The sequence below is a fragment of the Myzus persicae genome, unplaced genomic scaffold, assembly GCF_001856785.1.
Source record: "Myzus persicae strain clone G006 unplaced genomic scaffold, MPER_G0061.0, whole genome shotgun sequence".
NCBI lineage: Eukaryota > Metazoa > Arthropoda > Insecta > Hemiptera > Aphididae > Myzus > Myzus persicae.
The window spans coordinates 31,504-49,906 of NW_019104290.1; the positions used below are offsets into that span (position 1 = coordinate 31,504).

Consider the following 18,403-nt stretch of genomic DNA (forward strand, 5'->3'; position numbering starts at 1 on the left):
TAAGAAGCTCAAAATTAATATGTACTTTATATGCATAAACATATATATTTATATATAATGTATGTATGTACTATTTTTTTTAATATTTTATAAAAAAATTAAACCAAGTTATAGCAAAGTTATAAATAATTCCAAAACATTACTGTTTTGTTTATTTTCTAAGCAAATGACTGATCAATGATTGATGAATTAATAAATTATTTATTATCCTCGCGTAGGTTAGGTTATGTGTGGTGGTCACTAAAAATCCCACAATTTATTAGGCCTAAAAGTTCCTCCTTTTTGTTAAACATAAAAATGATAATAAAGTTTTGCATTTATGTTTAATGAGGTTTAGTTTTAATTTTAATTTATTTTGTTTGTTTATTTCATAATGTTACCTTAAATAAAAATAATGATTTAACTTTTTTCTTTTTTGTCTTTCTTTTTTCTTTTTCTTTTTTGTTAATAGGCAACTTTTATACATTTTATAACAAAAAGTACTCAATTATTTTATATTTGTTACTCATGAAAAACGTCAGCTGGTTTTTATTTTACTCTAAACAATACAGGGTCAAGATTAAAAATCAATTATTCACTACTCGTGGTTAGTGTCATATTTACTTAACTAAGCCATTTAGCCATAATTATCAAATATAACACTTCAATAGTAAAAACATCTTAAGTATCAAACAACAGAATACTTAACTTTAAGACCATATACTACATGTATATATGTTTATATTAGTTGCCTGTTTCTTATTGTTTTCGTTAATTTTAGTTTCTTTTTTTATTTTATTTTTTTTTATGTTTTATTTAAAATTATAGTCAATTGTTACTGAATATTGTTAACCAATAACACATCATGGATATTTATATTTATTTGTGTCTTTATACTATGGTCTTTTAATCAATGCTTTAGACAAATATTTACAAAATGTAACACTTATCAAATATTCTTATCTTTGATTTAGTTATTTTTTTCTAATCACAGTATACCAGATTTTTTAAAATAATCATTGATTTGTTACAAAATTATACTAAATTTTTGTTTTTTATAATATTCAATTGTTATACATATTGTGCAGTTAAAGTGTTAAACATATTCTGAATTTATGTTTCACATGTTAAGATTGTAGCTGCCACAATGATGTGGTAGCATATAAATAAATAAATGAAACAATATTAATATTGTATGTGTATTTTTGTCTTTCCTTCTTCTTTTCTCCTTGTTGATTTAATTGTGATTATTCTTTTATGGTCCAATCAAGTTTTAAGCTCTTATATTTAAAATGTTCATTACCTATTACAATATTATGCTTAATTAAATTATTGTTATGAAGGTTTATTTATATTCTATACCACTGAGTAGGCGTTATATTGCACACAAATATTATGTTAAATTAGTTTTACACTTCTCAGATCTCTTATACACAACTTTGGTTTGCTAATTTTTACATACTTATAGTTTTGACTTTTTAGAACTATTTTGCTTGTTTTGAATTTTAACTGCTAATTTTTAGCAATAGAGAATATTAAATTAATGGAATCAAATAGGTTTTGCTGGAACATCCAGTACTTTCCAAATTACTGGGCAGTGGTTACCTTATCTTCTACTGTAAAAAATATGTTATACTATTATTCTACTATACATAAATAGTCTCTAATATCTATGATAAAAAATTATTTTAATGAAAAAAAGGTTAATCTTTTTAGTGCTATAATTTTTGAGCCCTGCTTATGAGGAAGAAAATTAAATTCCAACAAAATAATTACAAATACTTTGTAACACAAATGAAAAATGCTCATTTAGTATTTAACTATGTAGATGGTGCCAGCTATGCCAGTGTAATAATTATTTATGGTAATTTTGTTGACAATATGATATTAGCCTAAGGGCCTACATACAGTTTAATTTTCGAGACTATTATGAATAGGTTACAGTATAAATTTAGTCAAAATAATAATAATAACTAATAGATACTACAAAAGTTAATGAATCACTTGAAAAAATGAAATCCTCTATTGCCTGTTCCCAAGTACCTACTCTAGAGTTTGAATCAATAATAAATACTTAGATATCAATTCCATACAGTTAACGGATATAAGAGTTCAATACAAAATACAAGTGAACAACATATTATTTAATAAATTATACTAAATTTGATATCAAGCCTTTTTCTTCTACAACAGCCATTTATTTGTTATTTATTTATTCTTCATACAATCATAACATAAATTGATCATCCTCTTTTTCATTTTGTTACATAACCTAGGTAGCAGTTCTCTGCTAATGCCCAAGAACAGTGAGCACTACAGATTGCGGTCTGTACCAAGCCCGTATTAAGGGGGAGGGCCCACAACAGGTAACGAACAATAGTGGGCCCTCAAGAATATAGTATATTTCCTATAATACACGAATAATGGATATATCATTATTATTTAGCCTAAATTACCTTAATCTTGATTCCCGATCTGTACCTATACTCTGTATTTGTTCACATCCACACATTTTGTCTTTCTAGGTAGGTATTGTAGGTTGTCAACTATCCGTCATTTGGCACTAAGCAGGGCACTGGGCAGTCTTACATTTTTGTGATTTGTCCTACACACAACAATGTTTTGAACTTAAGGTCAATCCTACATTTCTATATAACAGCGTTCGCCAACCGGTGGTCCGTAGAAAAATAGCTAAAAATCAGCTAGAAATAAGTAAAGCTCTACGACTTGTAGTGACTACATTGGAGCCAAAATTGCACAAAATAAATAAAAATAAAACATTTTTTATTATTTTACGTATCTATTTTTTGATATTAATTTGGTGTAAAATTTATCAGTAGTGGAACCTTATTCATGTAAAAAGCTATATGTGATCCGTAGAATTTAGAATATGGTTTTAGTGGTCCGCAAGGTCCAAAAGGTTGGCGACCCCTGCTATATAATATGTATTATAGAGCAGGTGGGGCAGTCCCCTTTTCGGCCAGTACAGTTTTCTCTAAAATGTATAATCATAATAACTGAACTTAACAATTTTTATATTTTATCAAATATGATTGTATCCAAAAGTTTTTTTTTAAATAAAATTATTATCTACTATCTGTTAATATTTTTTAAATTATAAAACAAAATAATTGGATATAAAATTATATAACATTAATTACATCAAAATTGATTTTTGATTTACAAATTTTACTATTTTTATAAAATCTTAATTTTTCAAATATTCATAAATGTATATTTTACCATCATAATTATTATTATACAAGTACAATGAAGCTATATATATTTGTATTCAACTAATGTAATATATCTTAACATTTTAATGCCAACTATTTTTTTTTTTCATACTGTTGTAGGTAATAATTTTAATGAAAAATCACATTTTTGATATATAATCATATTTAATTAAATATAAAAATTGTTAAGTTCAGTAAGTTGTTCTAATTATACATTTTAAAGAAAACTGTACTGGCTAAACGATAAATGTTGGTCGAAGAGGGAAGGGTACATTTTGGCCAAAAACGGTAACGCTCAGCAGGTGAATGCTCAGGGAGGGTTCAACAGATTAGACATCCACGAGGAATTATCATCAATCAAGCAGCAGTATTGTCATTCGACGACGATGTTGAAGAAAACACGTAAGTATTAACAGTTTTACAGTTATTCTATGTAAATATTATTTAGATGGTACCTATTAAAATATCATAAATTAATATATATATACAAAACATATACTATACATAAGTATATTATAATATAAACTATACATTATAATAGTGGCACATTGGGCCAGTCCGCTACTACTTTCACTACCTTTGGAATAGTTTTAAGTTAATTCATTTTATACGTTGATTATGGCTTAGTTAGTACTAAAACTGCTAGAAAACCTTGCTCGCTTATATTAATTTATTTACATATTTCACGGGCTGAGCCCTTTTTGCATGAACATGCAGTTTAATTAATTGACAAAATATATGAGAACAGTAGATATAATAGTATATAAAAAGTAACAAATGTAATAAAAATACAAAAAAAGAAAGGAGAATAAAATTTAAAAAAAAAACCATTAAAAGAATGTAAAGTGCGGGTCCACATTAGCGTTTGACATTCATTGTCTTAGTGATTTGTTCGCTAAGTAGATTGTATTATTTATTATTTATTGACACGTGCAATCAACATTGAACAATGTACATTCCACCTTATTCGTCTGTACACAATACACGGCCATTAAAACAGCAACAGCATTTAAAATTATCGAACCATTTTTCAGTATTAAAAACTCATACCCATAGAATATACCTACTCTTGATATCTCATTTTCTCATCACTTCTGATACTGTTATACCGACACTGTACATAGTTTTGTGGAAAAAATTTGTTGAAGTACGTAGATACAATTTGTTAATAAAAAACATTGACAGTAAACTAATGTATAGAATATTGATACAGTCAATTTTAATAAATAATTGGTCATTATAGATGGGAGATGGGACATGAGAGTATGAGACTATGTCTTCTTCTTTATTCCTGACAAACCTCCCTGCAGACATAAGAAACTGGAACTGAGATTTATTTTAATCATTTAAAAAAATATATATTATAAGAAAGTTATACAAATAAGTTACATACCTTTCACTTTATTCATGTTATGATGTAAATAGTTTGTTGATTTATTGTGCAAATTTATGTACAGATTATTTTATTCAGATAGACATTGCATAATATCAGAGCCTTACCAAGTAGAGCAATGCATAGTGAGGTGGACATAGGTATTCTTAATAATAATATCATAAAACAATTAATCTATTAATCAAAACAATACACAAATTAATTTTTTTATAAACATCATGACTTCAATTAAACACACAAATAAGGATCAAGAGGTAGGTAGCTAATCTAAAAATTATGCATAATAATTACAAAACTTAAAATATTTCTTATTTCATAAGATAGATATATAGGTACAATGTACATCATATTATTATATGAATTACAAAATAATAAGGAATAAATAAAACTGTACATAATATATTAATGTAACAATTAACAACCTAGTTAAAGAAATATTTTTTTCAATATTTAGATTCTAGATTTCAAAACCTACTTTCCAAGAACTGTAACAATATATTCTCTTTATGTTTGATATTTGCTATACCAGATTCACTATATGGGATATCCCATGCAGACAAATTGGCATCAAATATTTGCATTGATCTCCGTACATGTCTTAATGCTTTATGAATTAAATTCCTATAAATGATAATACTGTAGTAAATATATATTACATTCGACATCTAGATAATTATTTAGGTTAAAGTTAAAATATATGTAAAAATATAATGTATAACAATTTACAATGCTATAATTTAATATTTATTATTACAGTTGTAGTATTAACTTCAAAATTTAAATAATTATAGCTATTGACTTATTTGTCTAAAAGTCAATGCATTAAAAAATATATTTTGTAAAATGTTGTGAATATGAATCAGCACAAAAATTTTATTTTAATAATAAATAGTTATCATAATGGAATAAAGTATGAAAATATAAAAATGTAATATTAATGTAACAAAATTGTTGTACTCAGAATCATCTCAAATTCTAAAATATAAATATAGTGAAATATTAACACATTACATTAATTACCGATTATTTCGCATGTCTAGATTGTTGACCATTATATCTGACATTTTATCCAATTCATAAGCAACTTCTAAACTATTTTTGCCAAAACGTTCTTCTATTGCTTCAAAACTTCTATCCAAATACATATAACAATTCTCGAAATCTCCTTAAATTACACAGTACAAAAATTAACGAATAAAAATATTGAAATCAGGAATTACTGGAATAAAATGATAAATAAGCATAAATACAATAAATAAAAACATTTGACTTCAGAGGAATTTTCAAAGGTCATACACTATGAATTATAATTAATCATACTTAATCATAAATAAAAACAGTTTTGACTGCAAAATATTAGAAAATAAATTCATTGATGTTTAATATTATGTTAATCTAATAATCTACACAAACATGATAGCTGAAAAACAATGAATTCATGCATAATATTTTTGTAAAGTATTCAGAAATATTAAATAAATGTTTTTATAATGAATTCTAATAATCATAATTTATATGTTGTATAATTATCTTATCGGGGGGTGAAGTGGCCGAGTCGACCCAAACGTCGGTTGAAAGTGCACTGTCGCCAGTTTGAATCTTGGTCACGGGCCGTATCTCTCTTCCGGCAATCATGGTGCCTGGAGAAATAGGCCGCGGCCCCCCTGGAATGCAGAAACCTACGGGTGCTCACTAGAAATTCTGCCAAACACACACGTGTTCCATAAAATCTTCCCCCCCCCCCCCCCCACAAACAGCTTATGGCCACAGTTGCCGGGCTTTAGATAAATTATAAAATAAAAAAAATTATCTTACCAGCTAGAGCATAACATTTTGCTATACTATCTTCACATTTAGTAATATTTGCGTTCTTTTGGTTTAAAACGAGAGTATAAAGTCTTAAGCTCTCACAAAGAACACGTTTTGCACTTAAAACATTACTTGCCTCGAGTTCTTTCATTCCTAATTAAAAAAAAAAAAACTATTAAAATCAATAAAAAATATAATAAATTAGAACATTAAATCAATATTTTTTGACCATTAGCTCTGAGCACCAGTGGCGTATTTATGTGGGAGGGGGCGGGATATGGGAGATGGATCCCCCATGACCTTTCATATTTTTACTGTTTTGCATTTTAAAGAAATGCATATTCGAACGAGTATTTCTATAATATATATAAAAAAAACACTGTATTAGGTACATGGCAGTTGCCATACCTACAACTGTTTAAGAATACGCAACACATCATCCATTTTATATGTAATAAAAAAACGTTCATGCTCTATGCGTATAGATTCCATTGTATTAATCGTAGAAATAAAATGCTTACAGATTTAACTTTAAATACCTAGTAGGTATACCATATTATTATAATATATCCGATTACATATTTAATTATGCATGTGGAGATTGCAAGGCCCGCAACAGCAATAATATATTCTTATTATTAGAACGGGCTAAATGGGGTAGCCTTATTGGCATGTCATCATGTCTCATAATAACACCAGATGAAGTAATTTATGAGGTATATTTGAGATTTCTCAAAAAAAAGATGTGTTATAGACAATAGATATCAAATTGTAAATATTTATTGCTGTAATTCTGTATATTATGACTTATGAGTAATAGGTATAATGAAAAAATAATGTTTAAATGCCACATCTATTTTAAATAAGAATTATTTTTCCACAAATTTTTTATCTTAATTGGGTAACATAGTAACATGTATGTAATAGTACCATTTTAGCAATGTATTTTGTATTAATGATATTTAAAAATTATGATAATATGTACACTATTTAAAACATTGACTAAACTCTGGTTGAAACTAATGATAAAAATTGAGTTTATATCAAAACAAAAAGTATGCTTTAGTAATTTTGTCATTCTATTATGTTGATTAAAGGAATAAATATCAAAATATTACATATCATGAACAACAAACATTTTCTATGATCTCAGGTGATTTTCTTTGAATCAGTTCGCCCTAAAAATATCCCTTTTAAAAACATCCCCAATAATATTGTTCATAAACTGTATGATGATATTACTAATTTACATTAATTTTGAGTAGCTACTTTTACCTTTATTATAAGTTTTGTCAGCTTTAAGTAATCCTCTCTTATAATCTAATGTTCTAAATCGAACATAGCACAACCCACAATACACAGTGTCATCAACATCTAAATTTGACAAAGTAGCTGGAATTTCGTTGTGACATGATAAACATACAAGTCCCTCGACTATTTTAAAAAACATTTCATCTGATCGTGGATCCATGCAAACACAACATTTACAGTCAAAATGATATTGTTCTTTCAATGAAGCCTGTCTGTTAACTAATCGCATGCGTCGAAAGTTAGGCCCTAAAATGTTCAAAATTATAAACAAGAATATTATTATTATTGCTATTATTATTGTATATTCACCATAGCAATTAGTAATTTCCTCTCCTTTGCTTATATCTCGAGAAGCTTTGATGACAACATACTTCAGTATATTACTGGAAATATTATTCTAATTAAAAAAATGATTGAATTAAAAGTGACTACAACAAGTTTACCTTGAAAATATATTTGGGTCACATGAATGATTTAATAAACTTGAAGTAGGAAAAATAGCTGTTCCAATACGTGGTTGCGATTCGTCAATAATTGAAGTAAGAGATCCAGAGTCATAATCTGACAACATATGAGTTGAAATAGCATTTCCATTACATACTAATCTTGTCATGTGGTGAAGTAATTCACTGCCCACGGATTCCAGCACAAGATTTGGATGTTTTTTAAAGAAATCGGTTTTCTTTTGCAAGTATAAAAGCAAAAGAGTGGCAGTCTGAAATTACCAAATTATAAACATTACATTTCTGTTCCTATAAACTATGAGTTAACTTAGTTTTAATGGACTCATTAAAAAATAAATCAAAATATTTTTAATATCAATGATATTTAGTAATATCTTTAATCATATTTATTTTAATTTTATTGATATAAATGCCAATCGACTTTTTACATATAAAAAGTATGAAACAATACATATAAAAGTAATTGTTATAACATTAAACGACATAAGTGTTCTAAACAACAAAATATTAATAAATTAAAAATAAACAAAACAGTTTAAAATTATAGAAATTTAAAGCAATGTATCAACATTATTATCATTTAAACTATGCATTGTTCTGACAAAGGAATCATTTAATAAAAAGTTTGAACGGAAAGTTGGAATGTGAAAGGACTCAGAGGATTTAGTATGGGCGGTTGGAACTCTAAAGCTTATACTTTCAAGAAGTCACGGTGCATCAATCTTGTCCTGACTTAATTTTAATAAAAAAGTTAGACTGTCTGATGACGCCTATCCCCGAGAGAGCAAAGATTCAGCACATCCATGACTGGATGATAAAAATGTTGGGAATGTTCAACTTTAAGTAGGAGTGTAGGACTCCAGCATAGCTAAGGAAGCATTTCTGCACTCATTCAACTAATTTCGATACGAAGATAAGGATTCTAAATGATCGACCCATTGTTGAGAACTTAACTAAAAGGAGCAGAATAAAGGGTTATTAGATAAGGTACAGAGTTAAAGTGTTTAGTGTGGCGATGTAGGAACCTAAGAATTTGTATTTAGTTATATTATAGTTATCACATTATCAAAATGATAAATAATGAAAAAAAAACCTGTAATTTAATATTGAAAATATAATCAATTTTTGTAAAAAGATAAATTACCAGACTGTATTGGTATAGTTCTAATGATTTTAAATCATCGATATGTGTTAATAAATTATAAATTTGATCATTATTGCTGTTTGCTTGAGAAGTTTCTATTGTCAAACGCAATGCAAGATGGGCAATTCCAATACACTTGAAAATTGATGTTCCTTGTTTACATTCCCAACGATGATATGAATTCCTTGCTTCTTGAAGACACTTATCACCACAAAACAAAATTGTGCAACAATTGTCACATCTGAAAAAATGTGTATTTACTTTACTATAATTATCTTTATATAAATATTAAGAATAAATTGGAAATTTAACATTACTTACGGTATAGAATAATATTTTAATGGTACACAGCAGTTATAACAAAATGAATTGTAATATTCTGGTAGCAACACAAATGCAAATGGATTTTCAAATATTAAAAGTTCTCCAAATTCTATTTTAGTTGAAGCAACAAAATGTTTTCCTTTAGCTTCTGAATAACTAAAATAATAATTAAATCTCGGTAAATAAATGAAATTATAATATCTGTAAACAGTTTTTAAAACATATTTTCATACTTAAATTTACTTTAAAAGTAAGTGGTAAGAAAATCCATGGTGCTTTAAGTATAAATCAATAATTATCAAATAAAATGGAGAAGTAATTGTATTTAAATAAAGTGTATTTATGTAAGTATAAATGTAAGTTCCAGTTCTATCAATATTATTTATTTTATTGACAGAAATTAGTGTCAACATTTACTTAATGATTAATTTAAAAAACAAAAAAGAAATAAAAAAATAATAGAAAAATCCATTGAACTCTGTTATTTTGAGTATTAAAATTAATTGATCTAATATCAAATTTAAAGGTAAGAATATTTCCTGGAATCCCACAAGGACAAGTTCAGACACAAGCCGGTATGATGTCCTCTAAAACATATTATAAACTTACGAGCATTACATTTGTATTTAATATTGTAATGTAGTATAAATGCCATAAATATCTACATGTATTTACTTTAGGGTATACAGATTATATTTACTTAACTAAACTGTTTACAGAATACAGATACATAGTCAACTATCACCATAATTACCATAACTCCAATTTAGGAGACCTAAATGGAAGAGTTATTTTATTTGAATTCAGTTTTTTTTTAATTAGATCTTCTGTAAGTGTTTCATCGGCATTTATAACAATATCTGCATTATTAGAATTTGTATTACAATCTGACAAAACTTTGCATTTTTTGATAAATTGATCTATATTAGAATAATTCATCAAGTAATTAATAATAAATAATGTATGTAATATAAAATATTTGTTACACTCCTAACCTTCTAAGGGTATTTTATAAACATTCTTTGATAGTTCTAGTATATTTTCCCAGTTAGTTTTAGCAGTTTTAAATTGTTTCAAAGCGATTAAACATTCAATTTTGCGTTTAAATAATTTCACAACTAATTGACCTTTATTAACTTCTTGTTCATTAATATCTGAATTTTCCAATATATTCAGACTGGCATCAATATCTTTTAAACACTCCTGGAATAATACATATTATTTATACAGAACTTTTACATTGAATTTCAAATAAACCATACTTGATATTTGTTTAACCTCAGGTACATAGCTGAACGGTTAGAAAACGCTAATGCTGATTCTATACTTTTATACGGTGCAAACTGAGCTGCTTTTGTGTAAAGTTTACAGCACAACTCCAGCCGATTCATTTTGAATTCTTCATTAGCCACTAGTCGAGTCTCTTTGGATTTGGTTGAATTTTTTAGACTCTCATTAAACTTTGGATCATCCAACCATTTTTCCAAACAGCTCCTATGATACAGACATTGACCACAAGGCAGGCACAGTAAATATAATTTAGGTATTGATCTTGTAATACAAGAGTTGTGAAAAAAAAATTTGTACCTGATGAATTCATTTTGCATACAGAGATTTACTTTTTCATTATTGGCGGTATGTTTAAATGTTTCCATAAAACTATTATTCACACCGTAATGGGTTAAAATATCCATTACATTTTCCCATCGAATAAACGTGTTTACAGGCATAATTTAAATACCTATAAAATTTTTAATCTAAAATAAAAATTAAGGCAACAATTACGTAAACCTCTATTACACTAGTGTACAAGTGTAGTTGTTAAGAGTTCACAGATCAGATCATAAAACACAAATAATAAAATGAATCCGATATTCGTGTGAATAGACAGGTATGTCCAACAATCCTACAGTGACTCGTTTGAAGCAATGAACATGAAACCAAATACTCTATATGAGTGTTATATTATTATTAATACTATTATTATTATATAGTATTATATTATTATTATATTATAGAGTATTTGTTGAAGCTAACTGCTAAGTAGTTCCGTAGATTTGTTTATATCATTTATCACTAAATCGATAATCAGTAGTTGTTTTTTTTTAAGAACATTTCTGTAAACAACACGAACGTCCGTGGTAACAGTGGTAATAATAAAGAACAAATTTACGACAATTTTATACTATCAACTTTAAAACTCTTCTTATTCCATGCTGTGTGATAAAAAAGTATTTTGGTGTATACCTAAATTGTTCTGTGATATATGTCTAGGGTAGTAGCTGTGGTAGTAGGGTGGAAAGTAGAAACAATAAGATTGAGAATGATATAGGTATTAGATAACTAACAATAATATGGTTCATTACTAAGTTATTATACCTATTTATATTTTATAAGGATTAAGGAGTTAATTGTGTTTATAAAATTATTGTAATAAATTATTGATTTTTTCTGTAGTGTTCAAAGTTCATACTTACTTAATTTTGTTTAAATCGGACTAATTTTCAAATTATTCATTGACACCCATGATTAATTTCTTTACTTGCCCTTCAATACTACAAATTGCATTTTTTCACTACACTTCATGAAGTGTAATAAAAAATGGCTTCATATTGTAAGAATATTTTCTTTCTTGCTTTTGTAAATTATGATAATCATTATTTTTAATTTATTTTTGTAGATGATGCAGTTTTTCGAAGAAAAATTACAGAATCTTCAAGCACAGACGAACGAAATAGACCTGGTGAAAATAAGAGAGGACGGTGGGATCAACCAGATGCCCAAAAAATTAATTCTGATGACCAATGGGAACGAATAGTTGAACGAGCTAGAAATCTAAGAGGGTTTGTACCTACCATGGACATAATTATTTAACAATAAGCTGTTAAATCTGAATATTATAGCTTATTATTATATTATTTTTAGTGATACACAATTCACCGACATACACGGGGATAAACCAGCGTCTCTAATAGACTTGCCTATTGATGCAAATATTTCTTCTAATAAACCACCCGTACCAGTTAGAACATCTCCTTTGTGGAATGAAATTATGCCTCAATTTAATCCATTTAATTTAATTAACCCAATGAACGTAATGGATTCTGCAATGTTCATGGGACAAGTTAGTACACAATTACATTCTTTAGAAATTATTGTTTTATGTGTAATTTTTTTAGTATGGTGTCATGGGTGGAATGCTAACACCCTCTTCAATGATTGTTAATCATTCGACACCAAGAGCGCCAGAGTCCAATGTCATTCAGACAGACAAACGAATTATACAACTAGAACTGTGCACACTGTACCCACCTCCTTCAAACGCTCCTACGCCAACTTCTAGAGAAAGGCCTCCAGGCTGTCGAACTGTATTTGTTGGAGGTTTACCAGACAGCATTACTGAAGATATAATGAAATCAATTTTTACTAACTATGGGGAAATATTGACGATACGCTTAAGTAATAGAAAATTTTGTCATATACGTTTTGAGAATGAGTGCTCCGTTGATCTTGCATTAGAACTCTCGGGTAAAGTATTTAAATTGCGTTTATTGATTAATTTTTAGGCTTAATCCAGTGTTTGTACATTCATTAAAAAAATTAATATGTTCACATTCAGTCCTTTAAAAAAAAACTTGTTCGCGTTTGTTGAAAAAATGAATGCGTTCACTGGCTCGTTACATTTAAAATTTTTCTATAGGAATTATAACAAGAAAATATTATTATAATTTAATATAATTTAATCATATTTTAAACATGTATTTATTAAACGGTAAATAAATTGAGCTTCTTAAAAATTGCTCAAATTCATTAAAATTTAAACGCTGTCACGTTCAGGTTCTATTTGAAAAAAAAAATAGTGATATTTACGTATTGTTCACTAAATATGAATGTGAACTTGTGAACGTGAGTGTTCATAGATGAAGTGTTTTCCAAACACTGGCTTTAAGAATAACAAATATTCATTATTTTTAATTATATATCATTTAATAGCTACCTACTATATTTCATGAATATAAATATTAATGATTATAAACATATTTTACTTAGGATATCGATTAGTGATGAAAGGACAGGAGCTGGTATCTGCATCACGTTTACACGTAGATTATGCTCAAGCCCGTGATGATCAGTATGAATGGGAAATGAAAAAAAGACATTTAATGCGTGAAGAAAGGCGTTTACAACAAACTCGATCAAATCCTCCTCCATCTCCTCCATTAATACCCCATTTCACTGAAGCTAAAGCTTTATCAGTTAGTGAAGAAATTAAGGGTAATTAATTAACCCATATGATCTTTTAGTTGAATAATATTTTCTTAATTAAATACGGTTATTAATACTTATACTTATTACTTTATAGCTGATACATCATTTTTAAATGCTGTACAAGTAGTTATTACGTGGTTAGAACGAGGAGATTGTAACAAACGTAATGTTAATATATTTTATTCGATAATTCAATCGACCAATTCCCATGTACGGCGTTTACTATCAGAAAAAAACCAATTTGAAGAAGAACTACAAAATCTCAAAGACCTTACTAAACGCCGTATGCAAGCAATTTTATTACAATGTAAGTATAATAACTCTAATTGTTATAATAATAAACTAGTATATTTCGGTTATAAGAGAACTTCTAACCATTGACCTTGTTAGAATGACAACTGATGACAAGAGTCAAAACTAAGAAGAAAAAGTAAATAACATAGCCTGTAACATGCTAAAAAAACCAATATAATTACAATAAGAGTTATTTTTAGTTGCATGACAGGTTTCATAATTTTCTTTTTTTATAATATTTAGATTCAGGTATTTGGTTTTTTTTTATTTGGTTCAGCTTAAATTTTTCAAGGGTCACTTTACAAATATTATGATTTCATATTGTGCATTTGTCAAGGTTAGTATTGCTTATGACTGAAGAATAAAATTTAGTACATCTATGGTATTAAAGTAATGATGAATATAAATACATTGATTTAATTAAGACTCAAAATAACCATAGTTATTAAATTAAGGTTTGTGAACATTGGAAGTTGAAACTATAATTTCGTAGTCTATTTCCGAGCAATTTGAAAATGTTATTTATATTTCAGGAACTATTATTTTACTTCCCAATTATTAAAGGTAAGTATGAAATGGGGTCAAGGTTTTAATTATGTTAAGATATTTTGATGGTGGTAAGAAAAGGAATTATTAGTAAAACAATCCAATTTTATCCCTAAAATTCTTAAAATTTCTACTCAGATGATATCTGACATCTCCTTTTTAATAAGACATGCAAGTTTTTTTATAACATAAACATTATTCTTATGGTGTTCAGTTAAAGAGAAAGAAATAAGATGATAAAAATTATCAGTTTTAAATTTAAATACAAAATTTAATAGTACACCATTTATTAATTATTTTGCTTTTTAAGTAAATTTTCTTAAATATTTAAATTTAAATTTTTCCCAAAAAATAATAATTTCTATACCTTTTATATTATTTGTTAAAATTATAATGTATGTAATGAACTGTTTTAAATATAGTTAACTGTTTAAACTTTTTATCAAAATTACTATTTACATATTCATACTCAAACAAAATTTATCACAATACTACGGCGTAATATATTTTCCTATAAATAACTAAAGATATCTGATTTATAAAAACCTTCTTTTTTTTTCTTTTTTTTCTTAATATGTTAACCGCCTGTGTTATTGTCCTTGTATAAAGTCACCCAGATCGAGAAAGTGTTTACTTCTGCGTCGCACAAGAAGGTTTGGGATCATTTCACAAAGGCGCAGCGAAAGAACATTGAGACATGGAAGAAGCAGGCAATGGTAGGTTTTATGCTTACTAAAACAGACAAGAAACAAATAAAATAGCTTTTGCTTAATTTAGTTGCCTCAAATATATACTGCCTATCTATAGTGAAATGTGAAGATTGTTTGTTTACAATTCATACCAAAGACATAACTATCATAATATGTTGCTTATACATAATAGCTATTGCTTAACATATACAAGTATTTACTACATTATTATTTTGTTGAGTTATGAAATCAATTATTACTTTGATGGTTATTAATAATATTAATGCACAATAATATAAAATTAAAACCATTTTTCATTTGCATGTCGATGTCAACTGTGTGCTGTATTATTTTACGAGTATAATTAACAGGAATTTGTATTGTACCAAATAATTTAGGTAGGTGTTATATTTTATTTGTTTACCTTGAGTTTTTTATGATTGATGTGAAAATTAGGGATCGCGCGTAATATATATGTTTACCTACAAATTTGTAATGTACCTGCTACAACAAAAGTATAAACATACAAACCATTCATTTTTTTAAATTTTTAACTTTTAAAATATTTTTACGATTTAATTAATGATCTTAAATATTTAGGCTCTATCCAAATTGGGTATCGATGATGAAGATGAAATGATTGGTGGAGACGAAATGGATTTATCCGATGATGAAAGCAATTTAAAAAAGACAAAAACAAAAACTGATCCTATACAGTTACAGGTTATTTGAATTTTATTATAAATAATTTTATATGTATATATATTATGATTCATACTTAATTATTTACTATTAATTTACTATTAATTTACTATTTACCTGTATACTTTTCTTGGTAGGATGAAAATGATCACCTGAAATGTGAACTGGAAGCTTACAAAAATGAAATAGGAATGATGAAAGCCAGTTTACAAACATCTGACCAAAAAGATATTCAGATAAATTATTTACAACAACAGTTATTATCTACTCGACAAGTAAATATATTTTTATTTTATTTTATAGTAAACCATTAAAATAAACATTTTTTTATTTTGTGTGCAAATTCTTTCTATTCCAATAGAATTAAAGACATTTTATATTTTTGTAAGTTCTGTGCATTACTTACCAAGTTACAAAGATTTGTGTTTATGTTTTATTATTATTGTATTTTTTTAAGATAGTCTATTTCAATTGATCTTTTTATTAATATTTTTCTTACCAGTTAAATATTTTGTAGGAATTAGTAAATTATTTAATTCATACCATTTAGTTTTTAATTTGATGACTAAACAGTAATCCTTGTATACAAACTTACACCTTTTTCAAAATAATATTTAAATAGCTATAAATTAAAATGTATATTATTAATACATCAAAATAAATATCCTATCTCTATACATAATTAACTAATCAAATTATTATTTTATAGGAGTTAAATGTTCTTACTGAAAAATTTTCTGACTCTCAAAAATCCAATTCAAGTTCAATTGATAACCAGTTAATACCAAACGATAAAACAAAAGAAACGAACAATGGATCAAATCATTTTTCGGGTCATCAAATAAAATTACTTGGTAAGTAAAAATTTTAACCTGCATAAAAAGTATTATTAATAATCTAAATTTTGTGCTGAAAAGAAATTTATTATTTTATCAAGTTAAGAAATACACTCAGAAGCAACCAGTTTTTGTTAGGTGGTGGTTGTGTATCAACAGTCAACCATTTGAACATGGTACTAATACCTGCCATATATAATGAATTCATACTGCTGTAATTGGCATCTAAGTATGGTTCTTAACCTGAATAGAGTGTATAATGTTTTTTAATTATAAATTAAACATTGAAATTCATACTATGAAAATAAATAGTTTTACAAAATATTAATTAAATGTTGTGTTGTTGTTTTGATCAATGTGCAACTAATAATAATTTCATATAAATATAAATATTAGCGGCGAGTTCTTGAATGCTCAAACACCTTGAACTATTAGAAATTCAAACACTTAATTTCTAGAAAAATTTATCTTGAAACAATTTGAATAGTTTGAACATAATCAAGTTTTAAATGATCGAGTATGATGCAATTTAATTTTAATTTTTGTTTTTGTTAAATGTTTAATAGTTTTGATAACTATTATATTTTTAAATTTTTAAAAAATTGACTAAGTTTGAATATTTAAGTTCGAGTTTGAACAGTTGAAGTTCATAAAAACTAAGACTGACCCATCCCTAAAAAATATGTTTGGCTGTATGGTTATTTTATTTACAATGTATTTTCTCATGCACAGGTCATATTGCAATATATTTAAGTATTCATCCTTTTGGAATAAGTGTTGAAAGTGTTGTAAACTATATCAAAAATATTGATAAGAACGTTACTTCTCAACAAATAGAAAATCTTCTAGTCGCCAACCAAATATTATTTGAAAATTTCCAACACAATGATTCATCTCTGTGGAAATTAGTCAATTTTAGTTAATTATGATATTATAAAGTACTTGATTATTTTCATTTGTATTAATCTGTTTTTGCATTTTTTTAATAGTGTTTTACATAATGTATATGAAAAAGTTGCTTTATAATTTGTAATTTATTCTTTGTGTTGTTAATATTAACAATCATCTTTATTTCAATTATTTTTTCACACTAATTATAAAATTTAAATTGTTATAAAAACAGAATACGACTAATTTATATTGTTATTTAACATAATATTATGCTAATTATAATCTTTTTCTACTTATTGATTTTGTAAAATTTTACTATGTCTACAAAACATTTTATTATCATTATTAATTACTTTATATGAAATTGATCACTTGTTCATTCTTATAAATTGTATAAAATATATTTTAATATAAGTAGTAATAATAAGTCTTACTTTGTAGAGTTCATAATAAGTATTAATAATACAGAATTTTGATCCAAATATGCATTTATTTTCTTAAATTTTACCATTATCT

General features: G+C 26.5%; 2 protein-coding genes across 4 annotated transcripts; one reads left to right on the plus strand and one right to left on the minus strand.

The window, feature by feature from the left end:
- Positions 1 to 4,596: 4,596 nt before the first annotated feature.
- LOC111040931 (SET and MYND domain-containing protein 4-like) lies at positions 4,597 to 11,733 on the minus strand. 2 transcript variants are annotated; one of them, XM_022325017.1, is made up of 13 exons: positions 11,461 to 11,733; positions 11,248 to 11,401; positions 10,923 to 11,154; positions 10,656 to 10,863; positions 10,415 to 10,580; positions 9,658 to 9,816; positions 9,337 to 9,577; positions 8,172 to 8,443; positions 8,038 to 8,111; positions 7,693 to 7,974; positions 6,424 to 6,570; positions 5,629 to 5,773; positions 4,597 to 5,229 (listed from the first exon to the last, which is right to left on the minus strand). In XM_022325017.1, the coding sequence occupies exons 2-13, from the start codon at positions 11,388 to 11,390 to the stop codon at positions 5,073 to 5,075; spliced, it is 2,226 nt and encodes a 741-aa protein (XP_022180709.1). In that variant the 5' UTR covers positions 11,391 to 11,401; positions 11,461 to 11,733; the 3' UTR covers positions 4,597 to 5,072. The 2 variants fall into 2 exon arrangements, with proteins under 2 accessions (XP_022180709.1, XP_022180708.1); XM_022325016.1 differs by having other exon boundaries at positions 11,248 to 11,733.
- Positions 11,734 to 11,900: 167 nt separating this feature from the next.
- On the plus strand, positions 11,901 to 17,977 carry LOC111040932 (ecto-NOX disulfide-thiol exchanger 2). Of its 2 annotated transcripts, XM_022325018.1 has the most exons (12): positions 11,902 to 11,992; positions 12,118 to 12,274; positions 12,341 to 12,503; positions 12,586 to 12,784; positions 12,840 to 13,188; positions 13,711 to 13,935; positions 14,024 to 14,236; positions 15,379 to 15,485; positions 16,059 to 16,181; positions 16,298 to 16,435; positions 16,870 to 17,014; positions 17,729 to 17,919. In XM_022325018.1, the coding sequence occupies exons 2-12, from the start codon at positions 12,262 to 12,264 to the stop codon at positions 17,917 to 17,919; spliced, it is 1,866 nt and encodes a 621-aa protein (XP_022180710.1). In that variant the 5' UTR covers positions 11,902 to 11,992; positions 12,118 to 12,261. The 2 variants fall into 2 exon arrangements, with proteins under 2 accessions (XP_022180711.1, XP_022180710.1); XM_022325019.1 differs by having other exon boundaries at positions 11,901 to 12,274; positions 17,729 to 17,977.
- The last annotated feature ends 426 nt before the right edge of the window (positions 17,978 to 18,403 follow it).